Below are 19,584 nucleotides of genomic sequence, written 5' to 3' on the forward strand. Positions count from 1 at the left end.
GCCCTGAGGTTGCTCCTAAATTCCCGATCCACAGAAACTTTGAAATAATAAATATTCCCCATTTGGAGGTGATTTGTTGTGCAGCAAGGGAGAACTAATATACTGTCCACACAAAGATCTGAGGGCAAAGCACTGCAGAGAGTGCAAAGGCCCTGTGGTAGAAGTAATCTTGGCACGTTTAAAATGAACAGGAAAAAAGGTAAGCCTCAGTTCCCTCATCTGTAAAATGGGAGTGATAATAGTTTCTCATTGGAATGTCGTTGGTATCATATAAACAATACCTGGCACAAAGTAAGCACTCTGTGTCTGCTGGTATTATTATTCAGCCTCCTTCTGTCCTCCCTTCCTTCTCTCACATCCTCCTGGACCTGATTCCTGAAGGCCTGAACCATCACCTCAGTCTTCTCCTGCTCCTGATCTTCACCACAGCACCCAGCCGCTGAGCATCCACAATGGCTTCCAGAGAGGATCTGAGCTGGGCTGGCTCAGCCAGAAGTAGCTGTTCCACAGATAGCAGACGAGAAGAGTCCAGGCTTTGTGGCTCTCCCCTGAAAACACTGCCTTCCCTTCCCCTTTCCCCTTTCCCCTTTCCCCTTTCCCCTTTCCCCTTTCCCCTTTCCCCTTTCCCCTTTCCTCTTTCACTTTTCCCTCATCCACTTGCTAACTCACCCAGATACATTGAGAGCCTTCTAGAATCCCAGGAGATTCCTGGTTCTCAGGTAAAGCCACTACTTTCCCCCTGAAAACCCACCATTTGCACACACATCCACTTGTGCTCAGCGGAGAAGGGGAGAAGCCCTCCCCTACACTGAGGGTATAAGCACCAAAGTGAGGCCAAGGCTTTGTGCTCCCAAAACCCACCAAAGATAATGGTCAATGTTACAGCCCTTCTCCAAAGCACTGGGCCATGGGTGCAGGAGGAGGGATCAAAATTACCTCTACATACACACATACCCTGGGCCTGAACTCTTCCTTTCCTTAGGGTGGGCCCCTCACACAGGATTAGGAGTATGAGTGTGTCCACAGTCCAGGGACTGGCTGTGTGCAGTAGACATGTCAATCACAACCTGCCCCACCACTGTCCCTGACAAGTAGACACAGCCCTGTTCTATAACGATGATACTAATCAGGAGTGGTGGAGTGCAGATGCATGCGAAAGCTGGACAATGAATCAGGAAGATCAAAGAACTGATGCCTTTAAATTATGTTTTTGGCAAAGAATATTGAATATACCATGGATTGCCAGGAGAACAAACAAATCTGTCTTGGAAGAAGCACAGCCAGAATGCTCTTTGGAAGTGAGGACGGCGAGACTTTGTCTCACCATACTTTGGACATGCTATCGGGGGGACAGTCCCTGGAGAAGGACATCATGCTTGATAGAGGATCAGTGAAAAAGAGGAAGACCCTCGATGAGATGGACTGACATAGTGGCTGTAATGGTGGACTCAAACATAGCAAGGATTGCGAGGATGGCGCAGGACGGGGCAGTGTTTCGTTCTGCTGTACATACAGGGTTGCTATGAGTCAGAACCAACTTGACGGCACCTAACAACTACAGTAGAGTGCCTCCTCTGTGCCAGGCACTGTCCTAAGAGCCTGACATATGTTCATTCATTTAATCCTTACAGCAACTCTACGAGGAGTATTCCATCATTACCTCCAATAATGCCTGAGTGCACAGAAAGGTCAAGTAACTTGCCCAAGGTCACACACGGATGAAGTGGGATTTGAAACCTAGGCAATCTGGTACCAGAGTCCCCATCCATCCAAATCACAGTGGCTTGGACCCAAGGGCAGCCATCCACAGGAAGAGGAGCTAAGCCAATCAATTGCTTCCTTCAGCATCTGGACTTGGGAGCAGTGGGCACAGGCCAAAGGGAGAAGCTGTGCTTCACCGTGAAGTGGAGCAGGATGGAACAGCCATCAGGGCTGAGTGTAAGCTGGTGCCCACAGAGAAAGAGGACCGAGAGACAATGCAGAGAAGGGCTAGGATGAGATGACTGAGAAGTTTCTGGGAGATGGGCCAGGGGAGCTCTATTGACCCCCAAGTTCCAGGCTGCTGGAGACCGGGCAGCACAGCAGCTCCTGCCCTCAGAGCTCTGCATCTCTGCATGTCCTCTTCATGGACCAAGGTTGAAAGAGTCTCCCCTCCTGGCTGTCAGAAGAGCTCTGGCCAGGACACACTGTGTGACATTGGGCAAGTTACTTAACCTCTCTGAGCCTTAGATGCCTCCTCCATGAAATGGAATTTCATGAGAATTCAAACTGATACCGTAAGTGAAGCAGCCTAGAAGGGTGCCAGCACATAGCAGGTGTGCAATAAGTGGTAGATATTGTCAGGAGATTCCTAGTGCCTTACCCCTGCCCTCACCTTCCTGGTGAATGGAGTCCTGGATGAGCAGTTTAGACTCAGACTGGGACCCTGGTGACTCTCAGCCAACAGGGCACTAAGTGAGTGGCAGTGCCCTGAACTGGGTACTCAGTGTGCCACGGAGCCTTCCTGTGCCAAACCTGGGTGAGAACCCTGCCTCAGGGCTCCTGTATCTATTTTCTGCACCCCGTCTCCTGTCTGGGGCTCTGACTTCTCATCAGCCCTTATCAGCCCACTTCCTTGCCTCCAACCAATATCTGAAATATGCTTTATTTTTTTTTAATTTTTATCATGCTTCAAGTGAAAGTTTACAAATCAAGTCAGCCTCTCACACAAAAACCTATATATACCTTGCTACATACTCCCAATTGATTACTCTTTATTTTTTATACAAATTTTTATTTTGGAATCATTTTAGCTTTACAGAAAAGCTGCAAAGATATTCAGAGAGTTCCTGAATGCCCTTCGCCCTGCTTCCCCTAGTGTTCATGTCTTACACAGCTATCATACATTTATCAAAACTAAGAAATTAACACTGACACAATACTCCAAACCCCATATTTACTTATGCATATTTCATCTCCACTAATACCCTTTTTCTGCTGTTTTTAAACTTACTAAGCATTCTGTGTCAGGACCGAGGTGTCCCAGACCCAACCCTGCACTCAAGTTGCTCCATGCCTCGGGAAAGGACAGAAAACGAGACAATTATAGGATCTAGATAGAAGAAGCATAGCATGCTGGGGGAGGGGCTGGCACACGGGGGAAGCCCTTAATTCCAACAGGGGAGGGAGGGGCCCAGTCTGAGCTGAGCCTTGAAGGACAAGTAGTCCTTGCTGCGTTTTCCTCCTTCACCATCTACAGAAATCAGCATCCTTCCCTAGGTACCTTCTGAGTTCAGACCAGAAGCAGCTCTGGTCCAGGCTTTACTGCAAGCTTGATATCTGATAACTTCTCCTTGAGGTTGAAGGCCACACCACAGAGTGGTTTAAAAGCATGTGCCCTGGAGATAACTAGACAGAGGCCAAGCCCCACTTTACCGCTGTGCGACTCTGAGCAGGTGACTTAACCTCTCTGGGCGTCCATTTCCTTGCTCTTTCCCTCCACCTCTCTTCATTTCTGCTTCAGACCCTGCATCTGGAGCTATTTCTGTCAGACACAGTCTCTTTCTGCCTCTAGTTCATCGCTCCTCAGCCTCTCTTGGCCTCTGCGCTTCCTCCGCCCCCCAAATCCCTTAAAAAAAAAAAAAATCCCTTGGAGTCCCATTAATTTGGATAGGCTGTCTGTATGGATTGCTGCCCGGCCCAGTCCTGGGGCTCCGAAAGCTGCGTAATTAACCACTTGGAGCCAAGGGGCAGCAATAACCAGTTCTCCCTCCCTCCTTCCCTGCCTGCCTCACTCTCATCCATTTTCTCTCAAACATCCCCAGCGAAGCCAATTATGGCGGGGCCTGCCAGGTGAGGAGAGGTGGGGATCCTCGTTACCTTGTAGAAGGTCAGAGGGTGAATGGGGAAGCAGCCCTCCAACCTCCACCAGATAGTAAAGCTGGGTTGTCCCTGCCAGTCCAGGCCTTGGCCCTTCTGTCCACCCTGGGCATCTCAGAGTAGTCTCTAGACCACGATCTCCACCCGGAGCTTTCTTGTGCACTCCAGCCTTGTTCAGCCAGCCCTCACCTGGACACCTCCCTGTGTATATCCCAAAGGCCCTGGAAGCTCAACGCCTCCAAACCTGGACACACCAGCTCCCCTTCCCAGACCTGCTGCCCACCCCCACTCTGCACCGACTCCTTGCATCCTAAAGCACCACCCACCATCCCCCAGGCTCTCAACAAGACCCCTGAGTATCCTTCTTGTCCCCTGCCTCTGCCTCTTCTCCCCTCAGTAATCAGCCACCAGGTCTTCAAGATGTCTTCAGCCACATCACCCATTTCTCTGTTTACCTCAGAACACCAGGCCCAGCTTCCGTGTCCCGAAAGTAACCTGAGAGTGGGCCCTACCTGGATAACCCTTCAAATTGGAAATGGTCCCGTCTCATTACAGCATCTTTCCCTCCAAATCTCCCACCCTCTCCCAGCTCCCTGCCTCTGTCCATGGCAAGCCCCCACTCTCTTGCCAGAAGCAGATGCCAAGCCTCTCCACCTCCTCCTGCTCCCTCCACATACGGCCAAACCACCCCCGTGCTGTGATAGAAGAGTCAGCTTTAGGTTGTAATCCCTAACTGTGTGGCCTGGAGCAGCGCACTTCACCTCTGACCCTCAGTTTAATCATCTGTAAAATGGGACTAAGGGTACCCACCTTGCAATGCTGCTGGGAAGTTTGGTAGAAAGTGTGCAGGATTACAATCTCAAATGCCTACAGAGGCCAGGCAAGTAACATACATGCATGAGGGGACCTGGTGGGGACTGTGGCAAGCTGGAGAGTGGATGACCTATCTAAAGGGGACAGTTGCTATTGATACCGTGGGGAACATAGGCCCTGCATTGCCAGATCTTCCCATTTTTCAACAGCAGCCCCCAAACCATGTTTTTGTGTGGAATCCCCAGATTTGTATATGTTGGCAATTAATTGAAATGTTTCTTTAGCACCATGAAGGCCAAACAAAACATTTGCCTCCAGGTCACCAGCTTATATTCTCTGATGTATGCAAGGAGCTGGGCCCGGTGCATGCTATATAACAGGGAGTCAATAAACATTAATTCGCTCCTCTGCCCTTCTTATTGATTCTCTCAAAAGGGGAAAAAAAAAGTCTCTCCAAGTCATGCCGCCCATTCCACTCCCATGATCATCATCTTCACGCAGACCTCGCTGGCCAGCGGCCGCCATGCTCCATCCATCTGCAGACCCAGACAGGGCTCCGGGTACCTCACCCAGCACACCTCACCCTCCACAGTATCCTGTCTGGGCAGCATGGGGTACTGTGCTTGAGTCTGACACTTTGAATGGCCAAATCCCTCTCCCTTTCATTTTTTCGTTTTATCTTTCTAACAATTCTAAAACCAGTTGTCATAGAGTTGATCCCAACTCATGGCAACCCCACGCGTTGCAAAGTAGAACTGTGCTCCATAGGGTGTGTAAGGCTGTGATCTTTCCGAAGCAGATCGCCGGGCCTTTCTTCTGAGATGCCTCTGGGTGGGTTCTAACCACCAATCTTTCAGTTAGTAGTCAAGGGCTTAGCCATTTGAGCCAGGCACACACTCCTCCAACAACCTGTTCTTATCCCATAAGGTTTTCATTGGCCTAATATTTTCAGAAGTAGATCACCTGCTCCTTCTTCCTAGTCTGTCTTAGTCTGGAAGCTCCGCTGAACCCTATCTACCATGGGTGACATTGCTGGTATTTGAACTAGGAGTGGCATAGCTTCCAGCATCACAGCAACACACAAGCCACCACAGTTCAACAAACTGACAAACAGTTGGTGGCCAACAACCCTACAAGTTAGTTATTATCAGCCCCAACTCGCAAATGAGGGAAGTGGAGTCCAGAGAGCTAAGTCAGTCAACAAATACTCGTTAGACACCTACGATGCACTCCAAACCCAAAAAACCCATTGCCGTCGAGTCGATTCCCAACTCATAGCAACATTATGGAACAGAGTAGAATTGTCCCATAGGATTTCCAAGGCTGAAATCTTTATGGAAGCAGACGGCCGCATCATTCTCCCGAAGAGCAGCTGGTGAGTTTGAACCACCAATCTTTCAGTTACCGGCCAAGTAGCAATCCAAAGTCACACAGAGTATTCTTGGCTGTAAGTGACAGAAACCTAAATTAAACAGGCTCAGGCAAAAGAGAGGGTGTAGTGGCTTGCATGCATGCAGGAAGGAAAATAACATTGCTGGGCTTCAAAGATAATGGAGCCGGGGACTGAAGGCCTTTGGAGCGCTCACCTGCTCATCTCTTATTTCTGCCTCCCTTTCTGTACCAGGGCCACTGCCTCATCCAGCAGAGTGGCATTTCCACACACAGGGCCACCAGCAGGTCCACAGCCTCACTTCACACCGTGTTTACCATCAGAGAGGAACTGAGATTCACACTCCCTATCCCATGCTCGAAAGTCCCAAGGAAGGACCTTTAGTAGACCAGCTTGGGTTTACTTGCCACATTGGACCTATCAACTGAGCAAGGTGTACGCACAGTAGGGTACTTGACTAACTAGCTCATTTTGAGCCGGTCACCCCTGGGCCAATTAACAGTCTACAGGAGAGCAAGCTCTGTGAGAAGATGTGGCTGGTTAGAGTAAAGAAGGGGATTTCTCAGGAACTGAGATTGCTGTTCTGTTCAAACAAGAGATGCTGTCTTAGTTTGAGCTCCAGCAGATACTCAGCCTAAGACAAAGATGTGCATTCATGTTGTTTATTTGGAGGTGATGCCAGGAAATATCCGTATGAGAATGGGAAGTAAGACAGGGGAAGGAAGGAAGACAATGAAGGGTGTATAATCGAGCGAGTTACCTCTGCAGGCAACTGAGCTTAACCCTGCTGGGGACCCCTGGGAAACCATGTAGAACACGGGTCTCAGAGTTATACCAACCTAAGGATAAAGAAGTCAAAGAATTTAAACGATACCTCCCATCAGTCATTGGTTGAGGGCTGTTCCCAGTGGAATGTTAATTCTCAGGCACTTCCAGCAAGCCTGAGTGCAGACAGAGAGGCCCAGCAGCCCCAGAAATCCTCAGGCAGAGTGGCAGGTGCTGGCAGTTGGGTGTTGGGCCAGCCTGCTGTAAATCACCATGTTTTACATAGGTCCTCTCAATCATCCAGATTGAACACGCTAAAAAGATATGGGGTGGGTACTGGCAGCCCCTGCTACATATATTGAGCACTTGATCAAACAAAGTTTAAAACTCGGATCTGTCTGATTATTTCCAGTAAGCCATGTGGTCCTCACATAGGCCATGACTTAGCAGAGGTTCTGAACATCTAGGCCAGAACATACCCTGGAATGGCAGCAGAAGGGAATGGCCAAAGCCATGACCAAAGCCACAGGAAGTGCTGATCATCCCTCAGTCATCTACAAAGGAGGCCCCAGAGGGAACCAAGGCAAGCTGCCCAGAGGCAGCAGGGCACTGGCTGACTGGGACCATTGATTCAGTTCTTACTGTAGGCCTGGCTGGAGGGATGAGGAAGCATGAAGTATTGGACCGCACCTTAGGGGTCATGGGTCTCCTATAACACCTGCTCCATGATCCAGCCTCAGAAGGCACCGAGGACTCACAGCCCAGCCCCAGCCCCCTCAGGCTAATTTTGGGAGCACGGAAGAACAGGTACGGTGGGGCTAACGACCTGGGAAGAAAAGCAGGCCATAAGAAAAGAGCATGACCTGGGGCCCCAGGACAAAAACAAAAATTTCCACCCTACAGACCAGAGTGCAACAGCCCACAGAGCGGGGAAAAAAAGAATGTGTGGGATGGGCCACTGTAAATCACCAAGCTTACCTAGGTCCTCTTAACCACTCTGTTACCTCCCATTTCACAGAAAGGAAACCAAGGCTGGGAAAGGAAAAATGATTTCACCAAGGCCAAGCAGCTAGGGAGTGGAAGAAGTCAATTCTGTCTGTCGTATAGCTCTCCACCCCTTCCTAGCTCTGCCTCCTCTCTGTCATGCCTGCCTCTCACCCTTCCCAGCCCCACCTCCTTCCTGGGATCCCCTCCCCAATTCCCACCTTCTGCAAAAAAAAAGTCATAAAGCCTCTGTTGAAACCCTCCAAGGGTGGACACTCACAACTCGTCCAGCAAAGCTTTGCCCAGAGTGGAGCATGCTCTCCTGCTAAACCCAGCCCAGGCCTCTGGGTAGATCACCTCCAGAAGGAAGCTCTCCTGGGGGCTGGGCCCTTACTCTTTCCCCAGAATTTCTGTGATGGGGCCTGACTCGCTCCCCACTAGTCTGTAAGCACCTTGCAGTCAGGAACCAGATTTGCAGCATCTCCTTGTCTTTCCAATGATGGTAAAGGATTGGACTGCTCAGGCCCCTGTAGCCATTCACCTCTTTTCCCACTTACCCCAAGAAGAGCTGAAATAGGCTCATCCAAAGACCAAATAAATAGGCCAAGAAAACAGACAGCAGCATAAACTGAATCTCACGCTTAGACACTGGTCCTAGATAAAAATGATAACCGATGGTATTTATTGTTTATTATGTGTCAGGCATACATATTTTACATATTTTTATTCATCTAAACCTCACAGTAACCCTATGAGCTAAGTACTATACTTGTCCCTATGTTATGTTCCAAATGAAGAAACTGAGGCACAGAGAGGCTTAGACACTTTCCCAGGGTTGCAAAGCCAGTGAGCAGGAAAGCTGAAGTTGAAATTCTGGCAGCCCAGCCCCAGAGGCCATGCTCTTAACACAATAAAACTTCAACGCCCTCATTCCAAAGGATCTGGTGATTCTCTTGGCTCATTTTCTCTCAGTAAACAGAATCATTCATTCTCAAATATTAAGTAAGTACCTACTATGTGCCAGAAAAATCCACTGCCGTTGAGTTGATTCCAACTCATAGCAACCCTATAGGACAGAGTAGAACTGCACCATAGAGTTTCCAAGGAGCACCTGGTGGATTCGAACTGCTGACCTCTTGGTTAGCAGCTGTAGCACTTAACCACTGCACCACCAGGGTTTCCTATGTGCTAGATTGGTTCCAAATTGGAAAACGTATGCTGTAAGGGTATATCCTTTCACCTTGTTTATTCAATATGTATGCTGAACAAACAACCCATGAAGATGGACTATATGAAGAAGAATGCAACATCAGGATTGGAGGAAGACTCAGTGACAGCCTGTAATACGAAGACGACACAATCTTGCTTACCACAAATGAAGACATCTTAAAGCACTTACTGATGAAAGTCAAAGACTACAGCCTTCAGATTATACTCGAACATGAAGAAAATGAAAATCCTCACAACGGGCCCAGTAAACAATATCATGATAAATGAAGAAATTTAAGCTGCCAAGGATTTCGTTCCACTTGAATCAACAATCAATGCCCATAGAAGCAACAGTCAAGAAACCAAACGACTTACTGTATTGGAAAAATCAGCTGCAAAAACTCTTCAAAGTTTCTAAAAACAAAGATGTCATTGATGACTAAGGTGTGCCTGACTCAAGCCATGTTCTTTTCCATCACCTCATACACGAGCAAAAGCTGGACAATGAAAACAGGAAGACAGAAGAAGAACCGATGCATTTCAATTGTGGTGCTGGTAAAAAATATTGAATATACCGTGGATTGCCAGAAGAAAAAACACATCAGTCTTAGAAGAAATACAACCAAAATGCTTGACTTTGACTCACTTACTCTGACACCTCTTCAAGAAAGACCAATTGATAGAAAAGGACAAAATGTTTGGTCAAGTAGAGGGTCAGCAAAAATGAGGTGAACACTCAGTGAGGTGGACTGACACAATAGCAGCAACAATGGCCTCAAACATACCAATCACCATGAATATGGTGTTATGTTATACATAAGGTCACCATGAGTCAGAGCCAACTGGACAGCAACTAACAACAACAATGTGCCAGGCGCTATGCCAAATGGTAGGGGTAAAGCAGAAATCATGATTTCCATGGTTTAACCTCCAAGGCCTGATCTTCTTGAAGATTAGAGACTGAAGGAGGAGAGATGACATTGTGCAATTGTGGTAGGATCACAAAGGAGAAGAACAAACAGTACTATGAGAACGCATAACAGAGAACCTGATCTAGCTGGAGGGGAGGGAGATGGAAGACAAGGAAGGTACCTCTGAGAGAGTGACATTTAAATTGAGGTCTGACCAAAGCAAGGTCATGGAAGCTCCATAAGCACATCCAAACTGCCTGAGGGACCGAATTACTGGGCTGAGGACTGGGGACCATGGTCTTGGAGGACATCTAGCTTAATTGGCATAACATAGCAAATAAAGAAAATGTTCTATATCCTACTTTGGTGAGTAGCATCTGGGGTCTTAAAAGCTTGTGAGTGACCATCTAAAACATTCCACTGGTCTCATTCCATCTGGAGCAAGGGAGAATGAAGAAAACCAAAGATACAAGGGAAAGGTTAGTCCGAAGGACTAATGGACCACAAGTACCACAGCTTGCACCAGACTGAGCCCAACACAACTAGATGGTGCCTACCTATCACCACCAACTGCTCTGACAGCGATCACAATAGAGGGTCCCAGAAAGAGCTGGAGATAAATGTAGAACAAAATTCTAACTCACAAAAAAGACCAGACTTACTGGTCTGACAGAGACTGGAGAAACCCCAAGAGTATGGCCCCTGGTCACCCTTTTAACTCAGTACTGAAGTCACTCCTGAAGTTCACCCTTCAGCCAAAGACTAGACAGGCCCATAAAACAAAATGAGATTAAATGGGCCAGCCCAGGGACATGGACAAGAAGCCAGGAGGGGACAGGAAAGCTGGTAATGGGGAACCTAGGGTTGAGAAGGGGACAGTGTTGATATGTCATGGGGTTGGCAACCAATGTCACAAAACAATATGTGTATTAATTATTTAATGAGAAACTAATTTGTTCTGTAAGCCTTCATCTAAAGTACTATAAAATAAATAAATTGAGGTCCGAAGCTTGAGTTAATGCTAGGTCACAGAAAATGAGAAAAGACCACCAGGGCATGTGCAAAGGCTCCGAGATGGGAAAAAGATTCCTGTGTTCAAGGAAGTGAAACAAGGCCAGTGTGGCCAGAGTGCAAAGACTGAAGGCAAGAGGCTGAGAACAAAGAGGGAGGCAAAGGCTGGATCATGCAGACCTTTACAGGCCAGATTAGCAATATGGGATTTTATTTCCAGAGCAGTGGGGAGCCACTGAAAGGCTTTCAACCGATACTTTTAATATGATTTTCATTTTCCAAAGATGGTTCTGCTATGTGTGAAGAACTGACTGGAGAGAGGCAAAGCAAGAGCAGGGCGTTATTGTGACATGCGCAATGCCTGCAAAGCATTTGCCCTGGCATCTGGCTCAGAGGAGGTGCTCCATCATAAAGCTGACAGTAATATTATTATCCCACTTTCCAGCATTTCCACTTCTCCACAGTGCAGTGAATGGGCACGCCCTTGGCATCCTGGCCCATGTGCCAACCTATCTTTCTCCCTAGGACCAAAAGTTTACACTCTTTTAAGAAACAGTAGTTTTGATGGTTACCTGGGGGTACAGGGAAGGTTGCCTCTACTTCCCTTTGCCTACTGCATTCAGAAGGGAGCTATGAGTCGGAATCAACCTGACGCCAGTGGGTTTGGTTTTTTTTTTTTTTTTTTCGGTTTATCCACCCCATGCCCATTAACGGGGAGGACAAGCAGAATGCAGTCTGGACCGACCTGGCAGGGAGGCCAAGACTATCTCCCAGGGCTGGGCCTGAGGAAGAGATCAGTCTGAGCCAGAAGAATATGCCCAAAGATGGTGACTGACATCAAAAATGCTTGAGATGAGGATTACAGACTCAGTCAAGTAGAGGCTACAGAATCAGACAAGGGCAGATGTGGGAGGGGATGGGATGACCATTTTTTATGGATTGACTTGTGTCCTCCCCAAAACGTGTATTGGAATTTTAACCCCTATACTTTGGATTTAATGTAGTGTAATCACGTTCCATAATGTAATTACCCTCAAAGATGCAATCCAGTATAATACATTTACTCAGTTAGTTGAGGTCATATTGGTGTAGGGTGGATCCTAAACCTAATCACTCCTGAGTTATATATAGAGCAGCATACAGACACACACAGCATATCACACACAGACACAGACACAGACACACACACACACACGAGGATCTTCTACAAGCCAAGGAGCAAAGGAACGCCTGGGGCTACTTACAAGGAAGTATTCAACACAGTCAAGACCCTGATTTGGACTTAGTCTCCAAAACTGTGACAAAATAAATGTCTGTTCTTTAAAACCACACATTTGTGGTATTTCTGTTACAGCAGCACTAGTAAGAAAGCAGAATTCCATTTGCAGGTCAAGTGGGTTTCCACTGGCTCCTTCCACTCCATCTATGAATCTCTTCCCGTTTCCCCTGAAGAAGCAAACTCTTTTTCTGCCCCGCTTCTGTCTGTCCACTGCCCTGCCTTCCCCTTCCCTTGAAAGCTCCCTGAAAAGGTGCAGCCTACACTTTCTCATCCCACTGCCCTCTAGCTTCTGTCCCCACCACTCTACTGAAACTACTCTGACAAAAGCCACCAGTGACCTCCTGCTGGCCTCTTCCAAGCTTACCTGGCCTCTGCATAGGTGGGTTTCTTGGATCACTCCTCCTTAACCTCTCCCCTGCCTGCCTGGGCTCCTCTATCCCTGCTACAGAGTTCTTTCTCCTTCACAGGAAATTCATTCTCTGCCTGGTTTCTAAAATGTCAGCGCTCGCAGAACCTGCTGGACCCTCTTCTCAGTCTCCTCACCCATGGACTCCCAATGTATGTCCTCAGTCACTGCTGCCACCTACTGGCCAATGGACAGTTCACTTGGCTGTCCTCCATACCTTCACATACCCACCCCAGTGCCGTCGAGTCGATTCTGACTCATAGCGACCCCATAGGACAGAGTAGAACTGCCCCATTGAGTTTCCAAGGAGCGCCTGGCAGATTCAGACTTCTGACCCTTTGGTTAGCAACCATAGCACTTAACCACTTCACATAGCACACGTAAAAATGACCTCTAACCCCGCAAACGTCTGTGAAGAATCTATTCGTTACCTTCCCCACCACACTAAACGACCTGCTTTTTCTCCTGTATTCATTATTTCTATCAATGGCTCCACCATCGGCCAAATCCGCAAAACCAGCCCCCGAAGAATGACCCTGAACTATCGCTCAAATCCAACCCTCTTGCTCATCCCTTGCCTGAATCATCGCAACAACTTTTTATTGGTGTCACAAGTCCGTTCTATCTCTCAGTTAGATAAAGCTTTCTAAACACATCAATCTGACATGTTACTTCCTTGTTTACAACTCTCCTGTGCCTTCCTCTGCACACAAGATAAATTCAACTAATTAGCATGGTGTTCCAGGTCCCTCATGACCTGGTCCTCATAGACATTCCAAGTACCTGGCTTTGCCCACCTCTGGCCCAGCTTACTTTCTAATGCCTTCCATCATCTTTTACAGAGGTCTTCTGCACACACTGTGTCTACTGCCTCAAAGGCCTCTCTTTCCTCCTCATCTCCTCCTGGTGAACTCCTACATATCCTTCAATACCCACTTAAATATCACCTTCTCTGGGTCTCCCTCTTGCAGAGCTTGAAAGTCCCTTCTCTGATATATGTCTGTGATAGCATGTCTCATAATGTTGTAACTGATCCATTTATGTGGCTCCTCTCTCCTGTACTTGGCAATAAATTTGGGGGAAGAGCGTGGAGAGGTATAGATATGTACCTCTTTGTGGTACATATAGATATGTGTCTCTTTGCAGGGTGCATGGACTTCATATGTCATCCATTCAAGAAATATAAATTGAGGCCTAAATATAAGGTGAGGCCTAACTAGTTTCCAAAGGCATCGGTGGTTCAGTGATAGGATTCTCACCTTCTATCTTGGAGACCCACATTTAATTCCTGGCCGATCCACCTCATGCACAGCCACCACCAGTCTGTCAGCGGAGGCTTGTGTCTTGCTATGATGCTGAACAGGTTTCAGCAAAGCTTCCAGACTAAGATGGACTAAGGAAGAAAGGCCCAGCAATCCACTTTTGAAAATCACCAATGAAAACCCTATTGATCACAACAGTCTGATCCACAACCAATCCTGGGGATGGCATAGGACCAGGCAGTGTTTCGTTCTGTTGTGCGCGGGATTGCTATGTGTTGGGGGCCGACTCAACAGCAGCTAATAATAACAACTAGGTACCAGCCACCACTCCAGGCATCGGGGTATAGCAGTAAGCAAACAAAACAAAGTCCTGCCCTGTGTGTGTGTGTGTGCAACACTGCACACACATCTGTGTAAGTGTGGCCTGTGTGTAACACTGTGTACATGTGGGACTGTGTTGTGCTTGCTTGTGGAAGCGTGGCATTTGTGGCTTCTGGGCACGCTGTCCGTTGGATTCATCCCCGTGTGATCTGCTGATAAAGGGCATCTTGAAGTTAATTAGGCCAACAGGCTGTGTCTGAGCACTAATGAGAAACCCTCCCCAGCCACCCCTGCCTGCCCTCCCACCTCCCCCTGCAGCCTCTGCCTGGCTGGGGTTTTGCCTTTTTAACCCAAAGACAACATCCATCCAAGGGAGATTTTCTCTAGTGAGGACGTCTGTCTCCCCCTCCCTTCTCTCCCTTCTTCTCCCCCTTCTTCTCTCCCTTCTTCTCCCCCTTCTTTTCCCCCTTCTTCTCTCCCTTCTTCTCCCCCTTCTTTTCCCCCTTCTTCTCTCCCTTCTTTTCCCCCTTCTTCTCTTCCTTCTTCTCCCGCTTCTTCTCTCCCTTCTCCACATCTCAGAACGAAAGGGTGCAAGAATAAGGAAAAGTGGAGAAACAGAAATTTTTTTTTAGTCCCCACCACGTGCCAGGCCTGTGCCAGGCAGCTTACATCCATTACAGGTAATCCTATAAAGGGCTCCCCTGTGCCAGGCACTGTCCTAGGCACCTGACCCGAGTTAGCTCAGCCTATCTGCATATCAGTCCTACAAGGTGGGTTCTGTTCTTTTCTCCACTTTACAGATAAGACACAGAGGCATCACACAGTGAGGAAGCCGGGTTCTCAGGCTACATGGCCTGTGCACTCAGTCACTGCACTGCCTCAAGTCCCCCGTGGTCTCATAAAACCCCTCAGAGGCTCCACGGACACGTCGTGGTCTCATTGTTGTTGTTTTTGTTAGTTGCTGTCAAGTTGGTTCTGACTCATGGTGACCCCATGTGTTACAGAGAAGGAACTGCTCCATAGGGTTTTCTTGGCTGTACTGAAGGCAAGATTGGGGACAGGCATGCAGGCAGAAGGAATTGATCAGGCAAAAGCAAGTGGGCCGGAGGCAGAATTTGGGAATCATCAAGTTAGCAAAACTAATTGAAACCATGAGAATGGAAGACCACAGAGAGAGGAGAACCTGGACAGCGGCCCATGGAGGCCAGAGAAGTAGTCCCAAGAAGAAGAAAAGAAGAAGCAGGACAGAATTTCTGGAGAGGGACGAGAGGGCAGGGCCTGCCTCAGCTCCTCCCCCACAAGCCTGGGATGGGAGGATGAGCAGGGTCAGAATAGGCCTGTGTCTCCCCTGAGAGGCTGCCTGAATTCTGGGCCCAGCACCCTGGGTGGGGTGAACCCCAAAGTTTCCTGAGCTGCCTCAGAGGCAGCCTGGGGAAGCAGGAGCCCAAGCCAATGACAGTGCTGGCCACAACTCCTCCCCCTGGGCTTGGCTGGGCACACCCAGACTGCTGAAGGCTGGGCAGGCTCAGTCCCAGGAACAGGCTTCCCCAGAAACCCTCCCCGGTCTGACATGAATTCCAGCTGCCTGCGAGTCCCACTGTGGCTGCCAGGGGTCGTTACCTGGAGAGCCCTGAGGAGTAGCCCATCAGGTAAGGGCATCTGTGTCCAGATGTGACCTGCCCTCGGCACACCCGGAGGGGAGGATTCTCTTGTGGGGGGTGGGGGTAAGGGAGCTGGCATATCTGCCACCCTGGGTCTGGATGGTGGAGGAATGAAGGGCTCCCCTCTCTCTGCTCTGGGTTCTTCCAGCTCTCCCAAACTGTGAAGCTGAGAGCCAGTGACTGAGTGGGAGAGGGACGCATAGAAGGGCCAAGAGCTGAGTAGGAGGAAGGCTCTGTCTGGGCCTGCAGACCCCTGGCCTGCTCTGCCTACGTGGGCGGTACCGAGGTGGGGCATGGCTGGGACCTCCCTGGGTGTTGCCAGAGAGGCTGCCAGTAGTTCCACCCACCTTAGGCAAGACTGAGCAGTCAAGCTGATGATTCAGAGCAGGGGCCCCATATCCAAGTGTAGGTGGTGTGGATGCACCAGTGGTAAGACTGCTGGGAGAGACACAGGATGGAAAGCAGAGACATCACCGAAACGCAGAGGAGGGAGTAGGCACAGATGGATCAGCAGCTGGAGGAAAGGGGCCCAGGCTCCAGAATGGGCAGTTCCCAGGGTGAGGGCCCTGGAGGCCACCAGTCTCCCTGGGTTAAAATCCTAGCCTGCCGTTTACTAGCTGTGTGTGACTGTGAGCAATTTAGTTACCCACTCTGTGCTCCATTTTCCTCATCTGTAAATTGAGAATAAAAAATATCATACCCCTTCATAAAATTGCTATGAGGGAGTAATGTTTTGATTCATGCAAAGTGGTCAGGACAGTGTCTGGCACAGAGTAAGCACCCAATACATGTTGGCTACTGTTATGACCAAAGGTCACAGCCTTGGAGACCCTATGGCACAGTTCCATTCTGTCCTACAAGGTCACTATGAGTCGGAATCGACGGGATAGCAGTGGGTAGGATATTATTATAGCCCTGCCCACCTGCAGTAGATTATACCGGGTCAGGACAGCGTGGTGGCCATCAGCCTGGGCCAGCACTGGGAAGTGCTTTGTGTACCCCCTGCAGCTGGTGGCTGAGCAGACAGGCTCCTAGAGCCCCAGGGGGCACAGCAGGGTAAACCACTGTGCATGGGCACCTTGGGGCCCCCCAGGCACAAGGCAGAGGGATCCAGATGGGCTAGTGGACCCCCCTCATTCCGCACAGCAGTCAATTCCATAAGTAGAGGTTTAAATCTGATCTGTGTGTGCCCATCATGCCAAAGTCCCCAAGAGAACTGACCGAATCTGCACTTCCCATTTTGCTGTCCCAGCAAGGCTGTTCCACAGGAAAAAGGGCGCTGTGGTCAATGGAGTTTGGGCAGTGCCCCATATTCCGTCCCTCTTTTTTTTTTTGGAGATTTTCAATATGAATTTATTAGCACGGTCAAGTAAAGACCAACGTCACTTTGCTGAACCCAGTGTTTGCCTACTTTCCTGAACACAAAATCCTTTCACTATTCCTATGACCAGACTACTGAGCAGGGTTCCATGGAACACCAGTTTGGGAAATACTGGAACAGAAGCCTACTCTGGGAATCTTATTGCAGAAGGAGAACTGTTGCTCTCTATTTTATCCCTCGGCTGTTTGCCATTGGCCATGCTTCAAGTGAGTCACCCCTGAGCAGGATTAACTCATAGGAACCCTACAGGACAGAATAGGACTGCCCTATAGGGTTTTTTTTTTTTTTATAGGGTTTTCAAGGCTGTGATCTTTACAGGAGCAGACCGCCACATCTTTTTCCCGAGAAGCCTCTGGTGAGTTCAAACTACCAAACTTTCAGTTAGTAGCCGAGTGCTTAAAAACTGTGCCACCAGAAATCCTCTGAGCAGGACACTGCCTAGATATTTTGGGAATGTTAGGCCAGGTGGGGCTCTGGGCACATTTTTCCAGCCTCCTCTTCAGCCCCAGTCCCCAAGCTAACTGAAGGGCTCAAAGATCTGGTTCCCCTGTGGAGGGGGCTGTCTACGGAGGGAGAGCAGTGCTCACAGAGGGGAGAAGAGTCATCCCAAGACTCAGCCTCCTGAGGAGGAGGTCCAAGGTTGGGGCAGAGGGAAAAGGCAGAGTGTTCACCTCCATAAGTTGTCACTGCACAGGGCTGCAAGACCAGCACCCTGGGCCGCAGGAGGACTGGGTGGCTCCCTGGCCCCCCTTGACCCACTTTATGGCTAAGAGTTGGGTTCTACATATAAATTATCTGTGCTTAAATCACAACTCAGGGCCTAATAGCCGTGTAACCTTGTAATTACCCCATCTGAACCTCAGTTTCCTCATCTGTAAAATGGGGGCAATAATCAAATCTCCTCTTAGGGTGGCTATGAGGGTTAAATATGATGATGTAGTCTTATAAATTGCTGAGCGAGCATTCTATAAATGTGAGCAATTGTTATTATCCTTTCCCTGTAGTGGCAGCTGACATTTGGGCCCACCATGAACTGGGGGATCTTTGAGGGGCTCCTGAGTGGGGTCAACAAGTACTCCACAGCCTTTGGGCGCATCTGGCTGTCTCTGGTCTTCATCTTCCGCATAATGGTGTACCTGGTGACGGCCGAGCGGGTGTGGAGCGATGACCACAAGGATTTCGACTGTAACACCCGCCAGCCCGGCTGCTCCAACGTCTGCTTCGACAAGTTCTTCCCTGTGTCCCACGTGCGCCTGTGGGCCCTACAGCTCATCCTGGTCACATGCCCCTCGCTGCTGGTAGTCATGCACGTGGCCTACCGTGAGGCTCGGGAGAAGAAGCACCGAGAGGCAGCAGGGGAGGGCAGTGGGCGCCTCTACCTGGACCCCGGCAAGAAGAGGGGTGGGCTCTGGTGGACCTACGTCTGCAGCCTTGTGTTCAAGGCTGGCGTGGATGCTGCCTTCCTCTATGTATTCCATTCATTCTACCCCAAATATACCCTCCCTCCTGTGGTCAAGTGCCACGTGGCTCCGTGTCCTAATATTGTGGACTGTTTCATCTCCAAGCCCTCGGAGAAGAACATCTTCACACTCTTCATGGTGGTCACAGCTGCCATCTGCATCCTGCTCAACCTGGTGGAGCTGGCCTACCTGGTGAGCAAGAGGTGCTGCGAGTGTCTGGCGGCCAGGAGAGCACGGACCCCATACAAGGAGCATCATCCAGACTGTGCCACCTCATCCTGCAAGCAGGACGACATCCTCTTGGGTGACCTCATCTTTCTGGAATCAGACACTCACCCTCCTCTCTTATCAGACTACCCTCGGGACCATGTGAAGAAAACCATTCTGTGAGGGGCTGCCCAGATTGTGCTGATGGGTTGGGGCTAGAACAGGAGGGTCAGCAGCATCCCTGCCTACATACTGGGGCACCCACCAGTGAATGGTCTGATGAGGTGCGGCCTGGGTGGTGGGGGCAGCTGAGTCTCAAGTTGGGGACAGATGAGAAGAAGTCAGACGCCTGGGATCAAATCCCTATTCCTCCACTCCAGCCACTTGCCCCAGAGGTGTGGCCTTGGGTAAATTACTCCTCTGTGCCTCAGTTTCCTTTCCTGTAAAATGGACATACTGATGCCCACCTTACAGGGCTGTTGTGAGGGACATTTAATAAGAGAACATATATGCCAGTGCCTTCCCTGTGCGGCCCAGGGTCAGGGCTTAATAAAACTCAACTCATTCACTCACTCAAGGTGTCCTTTGACATTTGTGACCTTTATCAGGTCATTGTGTCTATCCCTCTGGCCCTGCAAAGGGCTATGCTTGATCCAGTCAGATAAG

The 19,584-nt window shown here is 49.2% G+C and overlaps 1 protein-coding gene across 2 annotated transcripts; it reads left to right on the forward strand.

Annotated features, from left to right (window-relative positions):
• The first annotated feature begins 15,713 nt into the window (after positions 1–15,713).
• Positions 15,714–19,477, forward strand: LOC126071698 (gap junction beta-5 protein). Of its 2 annotated transcripts, XM_049875927.1 has the most exons (3): positions 15,715–15,858; positions 17,544–17,606; positions 18,256–19,477. In XM_049875927.1, the coding sequence occupies exon 3, from the start codon at positions 18,280–18,282 to the stop codon at positions 19,099–19,101; it is 822 nt and encodes a 273-aa protein (XP_049731884.1). In that variant the 5' UTR covers positions 15,715–15,858; positions 17,544–17,606; positions 18,256–18,279; the 3' UTR covers positions 19,102–19,477. The 2 variants fall into 2 exon arrangements, with proteins under 2 accessions (XP_049731885.1, XP_049731884.1); XM_049875928.1 differs by lacking the exon at positions 17,544–17,606 and having other exon boundaries at positions 15,714–15,858.
• Positions 19,478–19,584: the final 107 nt, after the last annotated feature.

This window comes from Elephas maximus, chromosome 3, assembly GCF_024166365.1.
Source record: "Elephas maximus indicus isolate mEleMax1 chromosome 3, mEleMax1 primary haplotype, whole genome shotgun sequence".
NCBI lineage: Eukaryota > Metazoa > Chordata > Mammalia > Proboscidea > Elephantidae > Elephas > Elephas maximus.

What these genes read in the sequence shown, in the direction of transcription:
- LOC126071698 (XM_049875928.1), top strand. Translation starts at nt 18,280, where the DNA reads ATGAACTGGGGGATCTTTGAGGGGCTCCTGAGTGGGGTCAACAAGTAC.